Here is a 22,895-nt window from a genome sequence, read left to right as displayed (position 1 = left end):
ACAAGATTCATTAGAGCAGAAAAAAGATATTTTTTTCACTCACCTTTTATTTAATTACAACCATTATGCGATCTCTTGAAAACTCACTTTTGTCATTTTTTATAAAACTTTAAAAACCAACCATAGCAAAAAAACAGCAGCAAAAATTTACCTAATTATCAAGCATAATTTGACAACTGTTTTCAACATTTCGTTTTGTTCCTCTGCTGCTAACAAGTAAGTTCATCGATAAAGTTTGGAATTGTTACAATATAACGGGATTGTATATATAAAAAAGATTGATTATGTACTTAAAAGTCAGATTAGAATGTTTAGATATTTTTTGCCCCCTTGGCTGCAAACTTTTCTGAAGTATAACTATGACGTAATTTTTTAATACAAGTTTTCCTTTGACGAGTTTTCCTGGCGCTTGGTGACAGAGGAAATCAGCGCTGAATCTGTCTGGAGACATTGAGTTTTTTTCGCTGGCTACTACTCTGTTCCAGTCAAAATTTACTCAAGATAGTCTTGATTTTTGATTGAAATTTACTGCGTGAGAAATAATAAGTGCATCTTAACTCAAGCCAACAAGGTTTGCTTTATGTGCGATTCGAACATCAGCAGAGGTAACTTTTACATGTAATTCGCTTAGCAATTCGTAACCACTGAGCTAAGTGGGCTTTGTGGTAATTGTCTGAAAATTAGCTTAAGTATAAAGAGTGTGTATGCTACTATAGTATTGATCAGTTATAGGCTACAAAAATATGACAATAATCTGCTCAGACTTATTTTTGCTATTTGAGCTTTTTTCAGACTCTAGAGGACAAAATTAGCCTGATTGTCAATACAGCTCTCTCCCCGCGATGCTGTACAATGTCTAATGAAATAGTTTCAGGTTATAATGTTTGTTCAGGGCAGCCGTGGTGGCCCTTGTTTGTAAATGGTAATTGTTATTGGAGCAAGTTCTCTTCACCATTCCTTGGAGAGGTGGACAAACATCAAGAAGCGATTATCCAGACAAGTGATCACGAAGCCAGGATACAATCTTCACCGAGGAGCTCAAGATAAGTCTAAAATTATTCAAAAACGACTTCGATTGATACCGAAAAACGAGCAGTTGATTATTTGGCACGATCTAATCAATTACTCTGTGACAAGCCCCCGCAAAGACCCCAGAAAGCCACTTACCCCAGAACAACTTGTGAACGAAATCAAGAATATCAAGCATAAAGTAGTTGGAATAGTTTACTGCGTAAGAGAAGGAGCACCAGACGTTTACAAAGAGCTGAAGGGAACGAGAATACCTGTTCTACACATCGTAAAGGACCTTCTTTCGAGGCGAAAACAAAAGGACAAAGAACTTGTTCGCAGCTACAGCCAACTACATCTTGCACCACACCTCGAAATCAAAACCCTTACTATTGTACGAAATCACGGCGACAATCTAAAAGCGATTATCAAAAAGAAACACAGCCCGTCTCAACAGCAACGAAAGAAAAAGCAAAAGAAACGAAACGCAGCCAAAATTTGAGTAAGTCTAGCACTAGGTTGGTTTTGTAAATTCCTATTGATTGAGTTCAATTGGAATTGATCAAAACCAGTTTTCAGTCCCAGTCGTCAATTTAAGCAAAATCGTTTAGCTTTTGTTAAGCCCTATCGAAATTTCTATTCAAAATTTTTGTGAAAAACCTATTGATTCAGTTCAGTTGGAATCGATCAAAAATTTAAATCTTCATCAAATTATTTTGTGAAATTCCTGTTGATTAAGTTCAATTGGTCTTGATCAAAATTTTTAGTCAACGTAGTAAGTTCTGTGAAACTCCTGCTGATTAGGTTCAATTGGAATTGATCAGAGCTTACGAAACAAATGGGAAAAAATTGTAAGACCTGTAACAAGCCAATACAGGCACAAGAGAAAACATATACATGCGTTGCCTGCAACTGTCATATACACATGACGACAATTTGCACAGGACTGTCCTCGGCCTCCCTCAACGGGATAATAGATCTTGGAAACAACATTATGCTTCTCTGCAATGAATGCGTGGACAAAAACGAGCGAGATAAATTCATAAGATGCAGAACAATGGCGAACATGACCTAGAAGATAGAAAATTTGGACTTTAGCAATCAACTCAAAAACATGGAAAAGAGATTGACTGAGCTTGTAGACAAAAAGATAGAAACCGCCATCAAAACAACTTGTGAAAAAGTTGATAAAACGTATGCTGCCGTGGTCTCCGTGGAATCCACACAGGAAACAGATAGGAAACTTGGAAAGTTAATTAAGAAAGAGAAAGGCGTCGACAACATCAAACAAAGTTTCAGAATACAAGGGATCCCTGAAGATCATAACAAAACAAAAGCTGAAAATCTTGTCCCCACAACTGACGAAGTAAATGAAATACTGAGTGAAATAGGCGTTAGGCCTGAAGTGAAGGAACTCAAACGACTAGGTGAATTCAAGAGAGAACGGAAGAAACCAAGAACTCTTTTAGTAACGGTCACTAACGAACATGAAGCCAGGCTAGCCTTAGCCAAAGTATTGAACATCGAGAGGAATTAGCAAAGAGAAATATTTACTTGCTACCAGCTCTCAGCAAAGAAGATGCCCTCAAAGAAAACCTGATTCTGAAAAAGAGAAGAGAACTGTTGACAGAAGGAGTTCCTCGAGATAAACTCAAAATTCGAAATTTAGAACTATTCAACGGTTGTGCGAAAGTGGAGATTGCCTCCGTAGAAACCAAGTCAAACTGACTAGGTTTTGTTAACATTCTGCAACTAAACGTAAGGAGCTTTGTGAACGTAGAGAGGAGAATTAAGTTTGCAAATGCTGTAATAAACTCAGAATACAACGTTATATGTCTCTGTGAAACTTGGCTCAATGATAATATTCCATCATCTGAACTATTTCTAAATGACTATTGCATCTACCGACAAGACAGACAAATGGATCAGGACAAAAACACCCACGGAGGCGCCCTCATAGCAGTAAAGAACTCCTTCATCTCCGAAAGAGTCATTTCTGAGCAACCGGATTCTAGTCTTGTCTGCAAAATACAATTAGCTGAGAACGAAATTTTTATTTGTGCCTTTTACAACCCCCCAAGAACTAGCCCGTACCGTTACGAGGTTAACGATTTCCAAAAACTCCTTGAAATCATTCCTAAATCAAAAACGACCATTTTATGTGGGGATATAAACTGTCCTGATGTAAACTGGAAAACTCTAGCAAGTACAAATGGAGAAGAAAACGAAGTCATTGAATTGTTTGAGGAATCCCTATACAGACAAATCATAAACTTCCCCACCTGTGGGCAGAACACTCTAGTTGTAGCATTTTACAAAAATTGTAATTTGGTGGCACATCTCGACGAGAAATTTTCCTCAATTTACGACTGCTCGGATCATAAATCAATCCAGTTAACACTAGAATGTCCACGCCAGGACGCCAAAGAAACTCTTAGAAATGTTAGAAGTTTCGGAAACGCTGACTACGAAAGCATAAATAAAATTTTTAGTACTGAACCCTTCAAACCAGTTTGCTTCCCTAACATAAACAACTTGTGCGAAGAATTTTACCAGTACATGGATCAAATATTCGAGGTCCACGTCCCCAAAAGAACTAGACACCGACAAAGTCTACCTCCCTGGATATCAAGTTTCACTTCTTACAACATGAAGAGACTACAAACCCAAAAACGACTCTTATCCGAAAAACCCACTAGTTATCGAAAACAAGAAGTTCTTAAACTTGAAAACCAATTGATAGAATCATCGGAACTGGACAGGATTGAATATCAGGAGAAAATCATGCGTGCAAGAAATACCGGTACAATCTTCAAACACTTGAAAAGCCTGAAAAAATCACCCAGCCTTCCAAAATTACTAATCAAAGAAAATCAACAGAGCACAAAAATGCAAGAGCAAGTCAACATGATGAACGAGTTCTTTCACTCAGTGTTCTCACCCAAAATTCCTTTCAGTATACAAGATGTAAAATTGAGAAATCCTGACATTACAAACTTCGAAATCTCAAAGAAAGCTATCTACGAAATACTTCTTTCGCTAGATGCCACAAAGTTGCGAGGCCCAAATGGCATACCGCCTGCATTTTTCCAACGTACAGCACGCGAAACAATTAAGAATTTAAATGTACTTTTCAAGCAGATAAAACGACTGAGAAAAATCCCAAACTCCTGGAAAATTGCAGCTGTGACACCAATCTACAAAAAAGATGACAGACGGAAAGTAGAAAATTACCGACCAGTCTCTCTTTTAGACATTGACAGTAAAGTTTTTGAGAAATGCATTTGTTCAGCTTTATACGCTCACTTCGAAAAATTCCTAACAGAACACCAACATGGATTTGTTAAAAAACGCTCAGTTAATACAAATATGCTATCCTTCTTGAAATCAATTCACGACGCACTCGATAACGAATCAAGCACCGAAATTGTAGCATTCTACACAGATTTCTCCAAAGCTTTCGACAAAGTGCCGCATTTTGAGCTTGTACAAAAAGTTGCAAATATTGGAGTGGGAGGTTGCCTATTAGAAATCATCAGTGACTACTTAGACAATAGGAAACAATTCGTTCGGGTAGACAACACAAGATCGGAAACTTTAGATGTAACAAGTGGGGTGCCCCAAGGTTCTCATCTCGGACCACTCCTGTTTTGCATACTCATCAATAATCTACCTGATGTGTTAGTTTTCTCTGACCCATTTATCTTCGCGGATGACCTAAAAATTCTTGCAGTGAAGAAAACGTTTTGGCAAGTTCAAAACGATCTCAATGGTATTGAACAGTGGGTAAACGAAAATAAAATGAAATTAGCCATGGACAAATGTGCAAAGCTGAGCATAAGAGGTCAAACACAAAATTACGAGCTTATGGGCACTAAACTAGAGTCATCCAAAGTCATCAAAGATCTCGGCATCTATGTTTCCCATGACCTGACGTGGAAGACACACATCGAAGAACGACTGAAAAAAAGCGAACAAAGTACTCTACCTACTTCGATGAAACATAGCTCTTCAACTAAGACAAGAGATCAAGCTCGGACTCTACAAGTCACTAACTTTGCCAGTACTCTTATATGGCTCTGCATGTATAAATCCGAACCGAGGTGAACTACAACAGCTTGAAAGATTTCAAAAGAAAGTAGTCAAATGGATCCTTGGACAAAAAGTCATGCCGTATCCAAATCAACTGAGACTTCTTAACATACTACCACTACCAATGTTCATGCAACTAAATGACATTCTACTTTTATCGAAATTGACAGAAGACGATAGCTTTTTACCAATGCTGAAACAAAATTCAGAAAAAGGGAGAACAAATGAATTATTCAAGCTCCCGAAAACCAGAACTGAAAAGGCTAGAAATGATTTCTTTTTCCGTACATGCAGACTAGCAAATCGAATAGAAAAATACATTGAATTTAATACGAAAAAAGGCCTTAAAAATCGAGTTTTAAATTTCATGTGGAAGTTTGTAAACGAGCGATTCGACGAAAATAACATCTGTAGCTGGCATCTATGCTGTGACTGTCAGATCTGCAGAAATAATAGGACAATTTTCTAAGACAACGACTGGGACGAAAATCCCCTCAGTAAAAACTGTAAATCCCCAACAACAACAACAACAATAACAGATGGCGCATAAAAAAATCAAGATTTGTGAATTGTTTTTTTTTCATCAACTCAAACTTTTCAACATAACAACCCTTAAACCAACGGAATAATCTAGAAAATTAAGCATAACCGTACAAAATAGAAATTTTTAGCGCTCTCTCCACTTTGACATCTCTACACTATCAATTTAGATACCAATTTGTTTGAGAAAATTTTAGTATTTTTTTGCCTTTCCTTTAACTTAAATGATAAACGTTTGAAACGCAGCCCGAAAAATGTCACTGAGTTACTACTTTCAGCTAAAAGAATTTGATATATATAGTTATATTCTGGGACGTTGATTGTCTGCATTGTATATAATTTGTTTCAGATCAACTGATATACGAACTTCGGTAATTTTCAGCACCAGTTTTTAGTTTAGAAAACAACACACAAAATCTGAAATCAAAAAGACTTTTTCGTTCAACGGACTTTTGCTCATGAACATTGTACTAACTTAATAAAGAGTTAGAAAATGTAAAATCATAATGACATATAATGCACCATCATCCAAAAGCAAAAAGACATCGGATATCCAATTATGAACGCCCAATCAATTTTATCTGCTTTAGTACTGCCAACCTCAAATAAAATATCACCGTCTGTTTCTTCGTTTTTGACTTCTTCTAATTCTGCTCTCCGTTTTCGATTCCGTTCGTTGAAAAACGAGACAAAAAGCAACTCGACAATCGCAACAAAGCTGTAAAATCCGCAAAGAGTGAGAAACAGCGATGCATTCGTAACGGCAGTGCCTTCTAAAGGCATCGTCATGTGCAGTGATAGAAAAACTCCAATCAACGCTAGTGCAGGTAACAGGGCGAAAATAGCCCGGGTAATGGATTCTTTGGAGTCGATCCAGAACCCGAGCCAGGCCAGAAAGACTGTACATATTGCGGGTGGGTAAATGACAATGAAGTCGTTCTGCCATTTACGCTCCAGCTCAATTGATAGCTGAAAAAACATTGAAGGGATATAAGGAAGGCTTTTTAGCAGACCTAATATTCCGAGAACACAAACTAGTCAATCCAAGACAAAGAAATTAACTTATGCTTTAAATGGCTCTTCAAATATGCTTTTTTAAAAGTCTGGAATGCAAATGAAGTGGAAAAGATACAGAACAATTTACAGATTCTTTATGATTTTGCTCGATTCTAAGGACAATTTTGAAAAGTTTGCAATTTGATTTGCAAAATTTTGTATTAGATATGCAAAAATTTTATAACAAGCTTTTTTCAGTTTGTCATCAAATTGAAAAGTTTTGCCATTGTTCTCTCTAGTTTGCAAGCAAATCCTTTTGCCATTATTTTCGAATTCAACTAAAACTCTCCCATCTTTTTTTACAAATCTGATTTTGGGTTTGCCAAGCAAAAACTGACCAAAAAAATTGCGTAGCAATTGCAAAGATACTGCTACCAACCTATAATTGCTTCTGCTTCAGATTGTTTAGCAAGTTGTTACAGTACACTGTGTCCGACCTTACACAAAATTAGATGCAGCTGTTTTTTTCAATTTCCGTGTAATTGGAAACATTCTCAGACGACTCAGGGTTGAAAGAACAAATAAAAAGTAACTATTGACTTCCTTTAAGTGTCACATCGATACCAAAGATTGCCAACTTCGAAACGATCACTCTCCTTGGAGACTGAAGTAAGGTTCTTGTAGCAACCTGCCACACGATAGACAAAGAAACTAAATGTTTGTAAATTTTTTTAAAAAACGGAGAAAAATGAATAATAACCAGAAAATAACAAAATCTCGTTTTACTTTTCTCAATATATTCTTGATTCAAAGAGTCCATTGCTACAATTTTACTAAGTTCTAATTGTCTTTTAATTATTTTTTCTGACTAAATAAGAGGATTCCAAGACTGCTAGTTTCACTTAGAGAACATATTTTAATCAAATGAGTTCTATAATGGTTGTCTGGTCTTCTGTTGGTCTGCACTGTAGCTCGGGTTGTGTTTTTTCTTCGTAAGCATTTACTGATCTCCTAAACGAGTTCATATCTGGTTTGTACGTTTCTTGGTATTTTTTGAGTACCTTTATAAATCGTCCTAAAAAGTAAAACTACTTCGCCAAATACTTCACTTCTTCTGTAGATTTTACGAACTACACAGGCTTTATCTTCCACCTTTTTAAAAATGTAAATCTTTTAACAATTTAGGTAGATACTACGAGATTTCACGTATACAATTGTTATCTTGTCATCAAGTTGTTTTGGATAAACATAAACAATGTAAGGAGAATGGTCCTTGATGGAATTAACGACCAAATATGGCCTTGAAACTATTTAGTTGAGAACTAAATTATCATAACTGTGCATGAAAATATGAAACGTTAAAAATACATCAAGCGTGATTTAGGGGAGCAAAAAAGCACATGGCAATGTCTAAAAAATTATCTTCTTTTAAAATATTGCTCAGAGAAGCTCAGAAAATCAAAAAAATTAGGCGGAGGAGTTAAACAACAAAGTGAAATTTGTAAAAAAATATTTGACTTCATTTAAAATATTTTTTGAGCAAAATAAATACACTTTCAAATGGACGCCAAAGGAAAGAAATCCTTTAAAAGAAATTTTTAGATGAACGAACTGAAATATATCAACACTCCTTAGTCTAGTCAATTGATAAATGGAAAAGAAACAAAATTCACTATAAAACATCTAAATGTTCAAAATGAGAAAAGTCCCAAAAAAGGCATCTAAAAGTCTAGTTAATGCTTTAAGCGGTGAAAATAGAGTTGGAGTTACGCAGTTAATGAAAAGTTAGAGTTCAAAACTTAAAAATATTGCTCTTAGAGTCAAACCTTTTCTCCGTGCTCGTAAAACTTGTTCAAAATGATTTTGTTTTTTCCACGCCTGGCAGGCATTACGTTCTACACCCCGTTAACAACAATTCGAACGGTTAGTAGAAAAAACAGATCTCCACAAAATCGTAACAAACACGACAAACATTAAAGGTCTCGCAAGATCGTATGAAATGAGTCTAAAGACAACCCATGCCGTGATCAAGATATGATCACCAGACGATATGCATATTGAACAAAAAATACGCTGAAGCACTATAATTAATCCAATCATCTTTAGTGAGGGGAAGAACTGTATTTTTTGCTGATCGATATATTAATCGTACAGGATTGTGAGTGGTATCATTAGAAACCTTGTCGAGCTTACAAATTGAAATTAAAAAGATTTTTTCTTTGAATTTAGCTTTATCGTAAACTTTGGGAGGTTTCAAGAAATGTGAAACTGAGCCTCACTTCTGTTGTTTTCTCACGCTTTGATTAAATTTTGATCATTTTTTGCTAAAATATGTTAAATTAATAACGTTAGTCTCATTGGTTTTACTTTTAAAGATAGAAGAGAGTTGATGAAAAGTTTGAACCAACTGTTTTTGCAAAATTTTCAGGTAAATTTTTGAAATTTTAGCAGTTTTTCTTTTTTTGTCATCAAAAATGGCATCAATATGCCTTATGCCTATTTCTGTCAGTTTGTACAGTTTGAACGGCGATGGAGACATCAAAACGAAATCGTTTTTTTTTCAGATATGGACTGATTTCACCACGGTTTACGAAGAGAGTTCACTGGAAATACAATTTTAGCAGTCTTTCGCTAGACTAAACCGATATTTATAAAAAACACATGGCTTATTTCTGATATAAAAAGATTTTCGTTCGCCAAAAGTACAATCACGCATTTTTTTTCAGAAAAAAAATGTGATTTTAGACAGATGAGCAACGACAATAAGGCAAAATTTGGTATCATCGTTTATATTTGCAATAAAAAGGAATCCTATTGTAATTTGGGTCGGTAATTTTGGATTTTTTTTGCTTTTTTTCAGACCAATTAAAAAGTGTTTTTTTTTAATTTGAAGAATCAATTGATATGAGTTCTGTTTTTGTTCCAATAAGGTCCATTGAATCAATATTGGGTTTTTTTTATTAAAACACATGGTTTTTATGGTTTAATTTATGCTTATTTGTTTTCACACTTTTTTATTTAAATCTTGAATTTTGCTGAAAATTTGATGTTATTTATACAGTCTTATCACTGAGTCTAATTAACCAAATGACTAATTTAGTCGCGGAGCATCTCAAATTTTCAGTTGACTCAGTGGTTTCAGCTAACATAAATCGATAAGTATCCAAAGTTCATTAATTACATTTGATATAAAGTATTTTTGGTTAGAGCTAACTGTTAACATTGGGAATATTTTTCAATGGAAACGCAGCAAGACGAGAACCAATTTTGGCATCGTTGTGGAATCTTGCAGTTCAAAAACTATCCTTTGTAATCGGGCCCTTTATATATACTTTTGAATCACTTTTGCCTGTTTTTTTGTTGTGCTCAACGCCCAAAAAGTTTCCAATCAAACCTCAATTATTGGCAGTTATTAGATTTTGATTTTATTGGCTTCGACACCGTTTGGTTGCAAAATCGATTTGACTTTTTAATATTTGTACTTATTTGCTCTTTTTGTAGTAGTCTGACACTCTGAATAAAGATATCTGTCAATGGTTTTGTATAAAGGTATAACCGAAGCCGCCAATGAATGATTTAAATTGATAGCTGATTGCTTTCGCGACTCTGATTTTCTAAAAGTGTAACAGTATTTTTTTTCTTTTCGTTGTTTTTTCTGTCTACTTGTTAAACATTCTCAACAAAAACAGGTCCCATATCTTTCTTGATGAAATGCAAGTCATTGTGTTTAGCTTAATTTCTATCTGTTGCTTTTTTGACTTTTTTAAAGTTTTTTTAGGAAAAAAGTAGATAGACATTGAATTTTGGTCGTAACTAATGCTTCTTGTTTTTATTTGAGTTTGTTGTTTGTCTTATCTCTTACTCTCATTAGTGGCAGATACCATTGTCCTTCTAAAGAGTTATTGTTTCATTTGTATAGTGGTTAGAGCTTAAAACAATTTTTTAAGTGGATACACCAATTATTTTTGAACAATATCTGATTTTTGAAAGTTTTATATTTCTTCCTCATTTGGTGGACAACTGAGTCGAAAACTTGTTTCGGAACATTATGTGGGAACGCATATTACCGAGCCTCTTTGTTTTATCGTGTGAAATCAAACAATTTTTTCCTAGGTTATAGCTTCACTTATGGTTTATTTACAGTAAAATAGGGTTATACAGGAGGCAATAATATATACATGAGGGCTCTACATTATGTGACCTTTCGGCGAGGTGCGATAAAGGGAAAGACGCCAAATTTCTTTTTAGTTTTACCCATTAAATTTATAATGACTGTCCTTACCTTGAGATTGTCATATGACCCATCCGAATAGTTTGTTAGGTAGCTTAGTGTGTTGTGAGATGTTATTTCAAATGAAGCAGGGTGTATGACGTCGTGAATGTACACGGGATAATATTCCCATTTGATGTGCACGTCCCAGTTGGCGAACCCGCCAGCGTCCATCGTCAAGTTGCACACCTGTTAAATAAAATTTTGAGTTACGGTACCTGAAAGTCCAGATAAAAATTTTCGCGGGCAGAGAGATGTCATTGCAATGCTGAAACACGCAAAATATGTAAGATAATCATTAATAAATACGGTACAAAACAAAACTTCATCATTTTTTGACGTCAGTTCTACCAAAATCAAGCCTTTATTTTAGCGTTGATCATACATTATCAATGTTTAATTTAGAGTTGAACATAATAATCACCCACAATTCTAGAAACTTAACGCTTGCTGCTGCTTAATTTATAAATTTCTGCAATAAATCTACTACGTGTAGTAAAGAATGAAAAAAGTTTTTTTAAAAGCTTCCAAAAAATGGCATGAGAGACTTCATATTATATTTAAAATCAAATACACTTTATCATGCAGCAAAAAATCAAATCAAGTTTAACTAGGCGCAGTTTTTCAATTGTAAATTACAATTCAAAGGAAGCTTTTTTTCTAGTGATTTTGTAGGAAGTCTATCGGGAATTCACAGGCAAGCTGTTGGTCCATGTACCCATAAATTTTTGAAATATTCTATTACAATTGATCTGTCATATTTTTTTTCTCGCGAGCCATTCTCTGAGTCATAATTTCTACGGCTGAAAATAATAGTCGAAAAAATTTCTTTTTGACCTAGATTGCAAAATAGAATAGCTCTTGGTTGAAAGTTTGCAAAGTTTCTTTTCAAAAAATTAATTCACCTTTGACGGGTATGAAGGAGATCACAGTTTCCATTGGTTTCTCCTAAGCAAGATTAAAATTTCAATGGCGCAGATGTAACGGAAATCAGCCCACTTTATTTTTGTAAAGTACTAGCCAAAGCTGATTTAACCTAGAAACTTTTGCTCTGGGCGGAGTTCAATTTCTTGTCCTATTACTGTTAGCTTGCCTTCATCAAAAAATGTGAATCAATTTTGAAGTTTTAATTTCAAGCGATATTTCTATAATCGGATATCTACTGCACTCCAAATAAAAAAGACAGTTTCCTAATCAGTATCATGTTCTCGTAATAATTTTTGGAAAATAATACTTTGGGATTAAGATTTCAGTTTCTATATGTCGTTGTCGATAACACGGGTCAAAAGAATTCAATAAGTTAAATTAAAACTGGAACCAAAAATATACAAAAATTAGCTCGTATTTGTAATACTTATCTATGCGAAAATATACAGAGAAAATGTAGATTAACTAAAAATATTTTAGTTGATTGATATGTGAATAGATTTTCCTTCCGAATCCCGGAGGTGATTTTCTATTTTCATCAACATTTCATGAGAATCATATATGGCCTAGGTACAATTGAGTTCAATAGTTAGAGGTCGGTGGGTGTTAGAATCAGGTTTCTATTGGTGGGATAAGTTACTATTCACATACGATTGATAGGTCAATAAGATATTGATAGCGCCAAGACTGAATTAGGATTGAGTTTAGTTTTGTGGCCATTATTTATTGATCTTACGTTGTTCTTTCGTTCTTTGAAACTCTAATAAAACTTCTAAGTTTGTTGTTGTTTGTTTGAAACCATCACTTTCTCCCTCTTTTTTTAAGCAAGTCTATGGGTATAGGTTCCCCAAATCTGTCCGGCTGTTTTCTGTTTCTTATTGATGTTCGTGAAGGCTCTGTGGGTTCAAGTTATTGATGCTCTGCAGATGATGTGGCTGCAGAAGCTTCATCTTGATGTGAAGGGGCGATAGCTCCTCCACTGATGATTCAGTTTTCACATTGTCCTCGTCTAGTCTAGCGATTTGGTTGTCACTCAATAAAAAAGTCCGTGTTGAGCTTTCGGGCTGTCTGAAAGATGTGTTCAAGCCCTTCCTGATGATGAAGGTAGCAGAAATCTTCTTTGTCTTCTTATTGGCCTAGAATAGAATGAGTTCGCACGAGTCAAAGTCTGCTATTGCTGATAGTCTCACTCTGCGTTCCAACAGGAGTTCAACTGGAGTTTTGCTCCATGTCTTTGAAGTGTTGCGACGTATCATCAGTGCCCTTTGCAGCAATGCTCCGAATGACACATTAAAAATGGGACTCTATGCTTGAAGTGCCCGCTTCACTGTCTGAACAGCCTTCTCAGCTAGTCCATTACCTCTTGGATGATAGACGGGTGATTCCTTTTTCTTAATTCCCATTGATTCACACCACTGTTTAAGGTCACTACCTACAAATTCAGGACAGTTATCAGATACTAAAGTTTTTGGTATTCCGAAACTTGCAAGGATTTGTTTAAAAATTACTTTAACCTTTTATTGATGTACTATTTTTCGCGGGGAAAGCTTCTATCCAGCCAGAACCTGCGTCAACAATTACTAATATTTCGCTTTGGTCCATAACATATCCACAGTCCATGTGGAGCCGTTTCTAAACGTCGGCTCCTGGCCACGTAGAGACTGTTTTTCCCAGGCTAGGCCTGTTCATTTGACAATCCTTATATTTAATAATAAAATGTTGAACGTTTTGGGTAATGCAAGGCCACCACGCTATCATTCTAACGGATGCCTCAGTTGCATTCTTCCAAGGATGTGTTTCATGCGCGTTTACCAAAAACAAGTGTCGTATTGTGTGTGGAATGGAAAGAACAATACCTCGGAAGATGATTCAATTGTGTATAGTCAGTGCATCTTTTCGTTGTTCGAATCGTTTTTCCGCTTCTGAACATTTTTTCCACATGTCGGTTTTGATTCGTTTTTACCCTGGAAAAATCTGTTTGGTCCATGTTTGCTTATGATTTCTGCTTGGGTCACCAAATCACTCAGAGTGAAGTAGATGTTATTGATTGCGAAGCACACTCGATCGTTGCCGGATTCGTCTTCGTTAAAATCCATTCTGCTCAAGGCATCTGCGTGGAGCATCTGCTCTCCTGGTGTGTACTTCAATTCACAGTCGAAGCCCATTGGAGCTAGTGACCACCCTGTGATTCTAGCTGATGCAGTATTCGGGATTTCTTCGTGTAGTCCACTCTTGACTGCAAGCGTTCTCTTGTTGAACTGCTCCTTGGTAATTGCATAGACCAGCACAGCGTCTTGAATGATCACAAAACCCGTGGTTCCTTTGATTGTTGATTCGATGCTGTTCTGGAAGGTTGAAGACAAGTTCTTTAATCCCTGTGGTAGTCAACATATCTTGAACACTCCCTGAGATGTGTTGATTACATATATATCTTTTGCCTCTTTGTCACGTTCAATTTTATAGTAGTCATCTGAGAGGTCAATTTTGCCAAAGTATGAGGCAACATGTAGGTTGTGGAAGATCGTCTCCATGTCTGGTATTGGGTTATCCTCATCCTTGACATTTCCATTGATATGCACTTTCAAGTCCACACAAAATCTCATTTCTCTTCTTTTCTTTCTCTGCCACACCACTTGAGAAGCATTGGTGACTCCTCCTGGCTGCACCGGTCCGACCCTCTGTTCCAACTTCTTTGTGACCTTCTCTTGAAAAGGTAGAGGTATTTTTCCGGCTTCACAGAACATTGGCTAGGATCTTGGTATCAATTTCACATGAGCTTTGTAACCCTTCACAGCAGGTAGGTGCTCGTTTGGGATGTTGTCCACACCGTGCTTGGGTAGAAGATCTCTACCAAGTAGTCCAAATTCGTTATCGGACTGCACAACTGCTAGTTGTTTTTGTGTGAGCCTGCTACCGTTCCGCTCGATACCGCAAGTAAGTGATCCCAGAAGCGTTAATTGATGACCATCATAAGCTTTGAGATGTCTTATCTTACCATCAAACTGAGGTTTACCAAGTTCATTCCTTATGTTTGATGATATCACTGTACTCTCTGCACCTGTGTCTACCTGCTGTTTTTGATTTGCAGTTATAGAATGAGGTATATTCCCATGCCACAGACATGCTAAAAATTTGTTCTTTAGTATAGAACTTTCCCATCTCCGATTGGGGATATGCTTGCTTTGAAGAAATATTTTCGCAAAAATTATTCTGATTATTGTACTCACCTGAATTTGATTGGGGTTTGCTTCTACACATTTTTGAGAAGTGTCCCACTTTTCGACATGTGTTGCATATTATATTTAGGACTAGACAGTCTACTAAAGTGAAGCTCGCCACCAAACCTAGTGCAAGTTTGTGCCTCTGCAAGATGATTTTTTTATTAGCCGTAAATTTTTCATTTGGTTTTCGAAAGGTCTTTTTGAAGTTGAACCCAACTTCTTCTTTCACAGTAAAGGGCTTATTACCTGATGAAAAAAAAGATGAACTGTAAACTTTCAGTCATTTCAGTAACCGACCTTGCTGGTTCTGCTTTAATAACGTCTAGTAGTCAAAATTTTGCTTCAAGGTCCCTCAAATCTGAGGTAAACTTTCTTTTTACCAACTCCTCTTCAGGGTTGGTTGCTGTTTCGAGTTTTTTGAAGTCACAATAGCGTGCTTCCTCCCTAAGATGCGCAAGGAAATTGTCGTCAGACTCCACAACACCATGTGTTACGGACATAAATTTAGCCCCTTCTGCCGTTACTACTCTCTCTTGGGGTGAAATATAATTTAGAATCATCAAACTGATGTCTTTATACGGACTGTCAATCAAATTCCTAGGACTGATTAGGCTCCTAAGTTTAATAATTGCACCTTGCCCGCACATACTAAGAAAAAGATTGGTTACCTGTAGGTCCTGTACAGTACCATCGGTGTTGATCTTGTCCTTTGTCTTCTCTGCGTGACGTTTTGCCACAAAAGACATAATCCACGCAGTAGCTGATTCTGCGCTCTGTACACCCAAAATTTTTCTACCTTTAGCTGGTCGGGACACCATTGTCGTGGTGGATAACACGGGTCAATAGAATTCAATAAGATGAATTTTAAATTGAAATTGGAACTGAAAACATACAAAAATTAGCTCGTATTTATAGTACTTATCTATGCAAAAACATAGAGAGAAAATTTAGATTACATAAAAATATTTTACTTGATTGACATGTGAAAAGATTTTCGTTCCGAATCTTGGAGGCGATTTTCTATTTTCATCAACATTTCGTGAGAATCATACATGGCCTAGGTACAATCAAGTTCATTAGTTGGAGGTCGGTGGGTGTTAGAATCAGGTTTCCGTTGTTCGGAGAATTTACTACTGTTATATGATTGATAGGTCAATAAGATAATGATAGCGTCCAGACTGAATTAGAATTGAGTTTAGTTTTGTGGCCATTACTTATTGACAAAGTTCGCCAGGTAAGTTCTTCTTTCGTTCTTTGGAACTTTAATAAACCTTCTAAGTTTCCTGATGTCTGTTTGAAACCATCATACTATAGTCGTGAAAAAATATGATTGATCAAGCAAAATTTCGATGCATTGTGGCAATCATTTAACCAATCGTCTTGTAACATCTTGGTTGCAATTTGTTAAAATTTGTCTTTAAATCTGACCAAAGTTTGCAATGACGACAAGAAACCTGAAATCTATGGAAAAAATCATCTATGCAAAAAATAACGCTTTTGAGTGAACCCTTTGCTGTAACTTGCTAATTATAGAACTCTCAAAACAAAATTTTTTAAAGGTATTTTTTTCACATAGCTCTTAAATTTTTCAACGATTCTTCAAAAATTCTTTAAAAATTCGAACCCGCATTAACCAATCGTCTTGTAACATCTTGGTTGCAATTTGTTAAATTTTGTCTTTAAATCTGACCAAAGTTTGCAATGACGACAGGAAATCTGAAATCTATGGAAAAAATCATCTATGCAAAAAATGACGCCTTTGAGTGAACCCTTTGCTGTACCTTGCTAATTATAGAACTCTCAAAAACAAAATAGTTTTGAAGTACTTTTTTCACATAGCTCTTAAATTTTTCAAAGAATTTTTAGGAATTCTTGAAAAATTCGAACCCGCTCATCACTCGGATACAATTCTGCTCTTTTTTACCTTCTGTGGTTAAAACATCCTACACAGACAAATGGCTGTTGGTTAACCATTCTGCTTTTATGACGAGGTTGAAATAGACAACTCTTTTTGAAGATTGTATTCTGTTGAGTGATACTGAATGGCTCAGAGCAAAAAAAGTGCAAATTTCTGGCACAAACGCTCAAATTTGAGAATAAATGATTGTGACCGGTTAAGTTCACAAAAAAGAATGAATGGAAGTTTTTTCGCATTAAAATTCCAAAAAATCACGAAGTCAATAAAAATTAAGCTCAGTGATATGATTTCTGCAGAGAAACAAACTAGATTAGTTTGCGGGGGAAAGTAGGAAGATAAACGATTACGTACCATTTACACTTATATATAAATCATTATTAACATATTAAAAGCCGTGAAAAAAAATCACAATGAGCAGAAAAATGCAAATTGAGAAGCTTTGCAAAATTTAATATACCAGCTATAATATGCCATGACCTCAAAATAGGCCTGAATAAAAAATATGAAACAAGGTTTCAGCATTGAAATTGACTGCAATTGCGTTAACGTAGGTACGTGTGGGGTCAGTGTTTTCATGTTTAGCAAATGACTAACTTGTTTGTCGAATGGATAGTGTCTGTATTGAAAGGAGGTATGGAGCATGGCTTCGTATGTCACCGCGTATATAACCTGATCAGCATAGGGGTCAATCTTGAAGAATGAGTTGCCTATCTGCTTCACGGATTTCGCTTCAATGAAGAAAACAGCTGAAAAACAAATGTCACTATTATAATCATAAATCTGGCCACGGCTTTTGATTGATCAATCTAACAAAAAGGCTCGGTAATGTGCGTCCACACATGATGCTCCGACCCCGCGCAACCATGTTTTTGACTTAATTATCTACAAATGATGAGGAGATTGAAAAAATATCATATATTGGTCGCAAATATTATCATCATATCATATATTATCATATATAAGATAATTAGTGTATCCATTTGAAAGAGCCCTTCAAGATCAAACTACTAGATAAACTAAATAATACATCATTAGAGGGTTGATGATATCTTCCGCTAAGGTGAGTAAGAGATAAGATAAACAAAAATATCAAATAAAAAATAAGACCAAAAAGGACCAACCAACAAAGACCATAAGTCAATGTCTATCTGTTTTTGTTTTATAAAAACTTAACGAAATGTCCAAAAAAAAATCAGATAAAAACTAAACGAAGCTCAATTTCCTGCAATTCACCAAAAAAATATGAATGTCTTGAGAAAAAAACAACAAGTAGGCAGAAAGCAAAAAGGCAAATCTTAAAAAATAAAATAACACATTTTGAAAAAATTAGATTCAAAGTCATGAAAGCCATTAGCTATCAACTGAAGTCCTTCAACGGCTTCAATTATACCTTCAAAACAAACCAATTAGAGGCTTCATTATCCACAATGTCGTACGACTGCAAAACTAAAAATACAGGCAAAAATCGAAAGGTCAATTCAGTTTTGCGAGGAAACGTTGTCGAAGACTATAAAATCATAATTTATTCACTAAAGATAATAAATAGAATCAATTGACCTCCCACAAAAATCATTAATGTCATATGCAAAGTTTCATTACGGTGGTAATCGTGCAAGACAGCAAAAGAGAGCTTCAAAAATGGTTAAACTTTCAAAAATTTTATGAAAACTCGTAATATCAACGCCAATCAACCACTACTTAAATAATAAAACAGCAATAGCGATTACTTTTTAACCCGCATCATAAAAATTGTGGCTTCTATTCTTGTTGAGACTACGCTTAAGGTGGCAGAACTAAGATTTAAAAAGGCAAATCTGAAAAGCAGATTTTTTTAAACATTTTTTTAAAACAAATCTTAAGTAATAACAATTTTGAGCTGTCAAATAAAAGTTAGTCAACAAACTAACTTGTTGGTGCTTAGGGAGTGGATTGTCTTTGTCAACAGTCACACTAAATCAGAAGACTACAAAATAACAACAAATACAGTAAGAACTCAAAATTTTGCAAACAATTTTACTCAAACGGCGTTTCATCCAAAAAAGAAAGCTTTTCCTTAGTTTATGTCCACTGTTCTTCATTTTCACTTACATATCACTTGTCAAAATTTGAATTTTTAATTGATTTTTCAATTGAAATCCTTCTGGTCTGTAACGAACATTAAAAAACAAGAGGACAAGATTTTTTTGAAGTACGGCGCCACGTCGTAATCCTAAAATATTTTCTAATGGAAAATTCCACAAGCAGGTCAAAACAGGTCTTGAAATTGCCGAAAATCCATTAGCACTAAATTTTTTTCCAAGTTTTTCCACTAAATTTTTATCCATTTTGTTTAAAATAAAGGGTAATTTGGCCAAAAGCCACTATAGCAAAAATTTAAAAAAGATGTTCGATTTTGGATAGTTTTTGAGATATAGTACAGAAAAGCCGTTATTTATCAACTTAAAGCATTCGACAGTTTCTCTGCTAGGTCCAAGGTCCAAAGAAACGGAATCAAAAATGCAAGGAATTAGGATCAGACATAAATCTTCAAAAAGGACATCAAATTAAGCAAAACTCAAGATTTCATTAAAAAAAAATTAAATAGAAAAATTGTCGGAGCCATAAAACCATAGGCCTTACTCAAAAAACTCAATGTTGATTCAATGGATGTGAATGCAACGATGAGACCAGAATTGAACTCGATATCAATCCACGGTTAATAAGAAACACTATTGTTCAAGAAAAACCTCTCGGAAAAAGCGAAAACTAAAAAAAAATCTCTATTTATCAAATTCTAAGTGTGACGAGCTTTCTAACGATACTATTCACAATTCTGTATGATCAGTATATCAATCGGCAAAAAAAGATTTAAGAGAAAACACAGTTGGGCATCTAGTTTCTCCCCACTAAAGTGAAAGGAACAACAGAAATTCAGAAATTTATGATGCTTTGTGAGAAATGATGGACGAATTTGATCGAAGCTCAAAATCAACCAGGAGAAAATTGTATTCACTTCTAACATAAGCTGTTTTTGTTAAATTTACTTGAAATGAATTAAAATTTTAGAATTGTTTACTTCTAGTTAGGTTGACTTTGGAAATATTGTTGTATTCAAGGTCCATTGGTCTTATCAAACACTGTTCAAAACATGTAACGACTACCTCCCTATCAATGAAAAGGAAAATTTGGCTCTGCAGCCTTGTTTTGGAGAGAGGTCTGATTCTGCTAGTCCGCCATGTTTGACTGACTGTGGATATTTGTCAACTAATCAGCCTCCACGTGGATGTAATTTTCGAGTTGTCGGATATTGTGTTGTCGGTAGGATTCCAAAAATTTTAAGATATCAAATCTTTTGACCAGCAGATTCTCTACGCTAATATCAAATTGTAAAATCTGTTTGTGTACTGTTTTTTTTTGCTAGGCCTATCCCAATTATTCATCAAATCGTAGCCTTAATTTTCCTTCAGCGCAATCTGCTGTATGCAGTGAGTGATTTGTCTCTCGAAGTTGCTTTGACTACGTGACCGAGTCGCAATTTTTTTATTTTGATTCCGAAGTTTGACGCTTGTCTGTCCCGTGGTTTTGTTTTAGGCAGCGTTGGCACCTCAACGTCGTTTCACTGTGCAACTGGAATCGCCTCGTTGTCTCTTTAGCTCTGTTCAAGATTAGACAGCGGTTTGTGTTCCACTTTCCGGGTGGGCCGACCAAAAGTAACAGCTGTCTTTCTATCAACGACAAAGAAAGTTTATACCGCCCAGTTTGTTGTTAGCGTTTTACAAGCTGTAGTGATACTAAGTTGTGCAATTCAGTTTTATGACTATATATCCACTACACTGTTAATTGCTGTTGCCTCAAACGTTGTTTTATTTTTCCAAATAACTAATCGTTCAGTTTTGCTGAATACTAAATCATATTGCTGAAACTACCAAGTTAATTCCAGTACACTAATCAAAAATTTTGCTGAGTTTTGATTAATAATTCAAGAAGGCAAATTAGTGCAATTAAAAACCGGAAATTGTTTTTCTATAGATTGCTTGCTGTTTATGTTTACAAACGAATCTACGGTAAATATTCAGCTTTTGCCATAGGCGAACTTGAAATATTGATCAAGACAGAGGTCAGTCGTTAGTCACTGGGGACGAAGCAAGCCATAGGGATGACGTACCGTCCAGAGTTTTGGTTTTGAAAACTCAAATCTGTGAACTGTAAATCTATCTTCCACCGACTTTTACTTTCAACGATCTGATTATAAATCGTTCTGCTGGTCAAATAAAAAGATATTTTTGTCAACCTAATGTTTAGATATCAGATGTTCTTTAGTTTCGTTTCTCTCAAGTTACTCAAACTTTCAAGACCAAATCGATGCTAAGATAAATTACAAGTTTCACGTTAGCAAGACTTAATATTTTACCTTTCAAGTGAGATTGTGATAATCCGCAATTTTATCAATTTAACTTTCAAACTTTTCGTTTTCCGCTCCTCCGTGGTTGTGGTTTCAGTTCTATCCATAGCCTTCTATTCTTGTTGTACATGTCAATTCTCAATCGTTGATTGGATGAACCTAACTATTTCGAAATAACTTCCAAACGTCTTATTTTCATGCTAAACTGACGTCAGAGTTGATGGTTGTAGATTATCCATAGAGTAGTTCAAATATACCTCAAGATTTCGGTGTAGAATTGACGTAATAAACTAATTTAAGATAAAGCGTACTACGTGTTGTTATATTTAGAAACGAAATATGTCGACCTATAGTGACTCAACTTTGTGTTCTTCACTTGTTCCTTTAACCTTCACATGTTAAAGGAACAACCTTCACTTGTTCCTTTAATAAAATGAAAGTTTTAAGGAATTATTAATTCTCTACCTTCACGATAAATATATACAACAAACGCAAACCCAATTATTTGAACCGCAGAAGTGAAAAAATAAGTGGCTGATTTGAATTTTTACCAAAAAAGTTGGATTTTTTGTCAGCATCCACATTAAACTCCTTACTTGGTTTCCAGAACTTGTCAATTAAATTCTGATCATGTATGCTTATATGTGTAGCATCTGGGCCCAGTCTCAGTCTCTCGTCGGTCCACTTGAGCCGAAAAAGGAAGTACATAGTGCACGTCTTCTGGACCTCATCAACTTCCAGGTACTCGACATCCATGGACACTCTGACCTGTGTCGTGTTTCGGTTGTAACCCGGACGGAATCGTTTGTCGTAGTTGGATAACAAGCTATCAAGAATGTTGCCCGTCTCTGAAGCTCCTTTTCGGTCCATACCGATAACAGCGCCTATGTGTGACAAAATTGTGAAGTAATATTTCAGCTCCATTTCTACGCTCGGATTAGATTATAATATACCTTCCCTTTTGATTGAAACAAATCAAAAATTTTCAGAAATATGTTATTTATATAGTAATTGTACCCGCTGTGTTTTTATTAATATCAATTTGAATCAAAATATATAATGAAAAAGGGCAACATATGTTACTAGTTTGTAAAGTTTTGACTCAATTCAAACTGGCTATTTGAAAACCAGGAATTGACAACAGAATTCACTAAAATTTCAATTAACTTTTGTTTCCTTTTGTTCATTTTTTCAATTGCCATTTTTTGAATTTGTAGGTTGCTTTTGGGTTATTATAGTGGGGCGTAATAGACTTCTATAAAAATTTTTTACACATTTAAACTGTCCCCTGAGATTGCTAATGCAAAAAGTTGCAATCGATCGAAAAGTTACTTAGCAGAAACTATAATTTTGAAGTGTTCGGAGTGAGCCTTGAGCTATGATTTTGGTCAGAATAGAATAAAAATGAGTCAGTCTATCCTAAGAAGCATTCTTGGAAATACCACGATTCAGCGCATTTTGGAAGGTTACAAGGATCCGGGCACAAAGAGAAAATACCAGTCTACTAGTTTTGAAACTTTGTTCAGTACGTTTTCAAAGTTT

At 35.4% G+C, this 22,895-nt stretch overlaps 2 protein-coding genes across 2 annotated transcripts in view; both read right to left on the bottom strand.

Moving 5' to 3' along the window:
- Nucleotides 1-22,895, bottom strand: part of LOC142353031 (uncharacterized) — a 280,268-nt gene that overhangs the window by 153,420 nt on the left and 103,953 nt on the right. The gene's annotated exons all lie outside the window — the stretch shown is intronic.
- Nucleotides 5,928-22,297, bottom strand: LOC142353218 (gamma-aminobutyric acid receptor subunit delta-like). The gene is made up of 4 exons (XM_075405448.1): nt 21,950-22,297; nt 17,567-17,718; nt 10,919-11,095; nt 5,928-6,609 (listed from the first exon to the last, which is right to left on the bottom strand). The coding sequence occupies exons 1-4, from the start codon at nt 22,275-22,277 to the stop codon at nt 6,142-6,144; spliced, it is 1,125 nt and encodes a 374-aa protein (XP_075261563.1). The 5' UTR covers nt 22,278-22,297; the 3' UTR covers nt 5,928-6,141.

Source organism: Convolutriloba macropyga, chromosome 14 (assembly GCF_964194025.1).
Source record: "Convolutriloba macropyga chromosome 14, txConMacr16.3, whole genome shotgun sequence".
Taxonomy (NCBI): domain Eukaryota; kingdom Metazoa; phylum Xenacoelomorpha; order Acoela; family Convolutidae; genus Convolutriloba; species Convolutriloba macropyga.
Note: the sequence above shows the minus strand (reverse complement) of the source record. Positions and strands in the feature narration are given on the sequence as shown.

Bases quoted from the DNA above. Each gene is read 5' to 3' on its own strand.
- LOC142353218 (XM_075405448.1), bottom strand. From the start codon at position 22,277: ATGGAGCTGAAATATTACTTCACAATTTTGTCACACATAGGCGCTGTT. The intron at 17,719-21,949 runs GTAAGGAGTTTA...TTTGTTTTTCAG, and splicing joins TGACAAGTTCTGGAAACCAA to CTGTTTTCTTCATTGAAGCG. The intron at 11,096-17,566 runs GTTAGTCATTTG...TTTATTTAACAG, and splicing joins ACTATCCATTCGACAAACAA to GTGTGCAACTTGACGATGGA.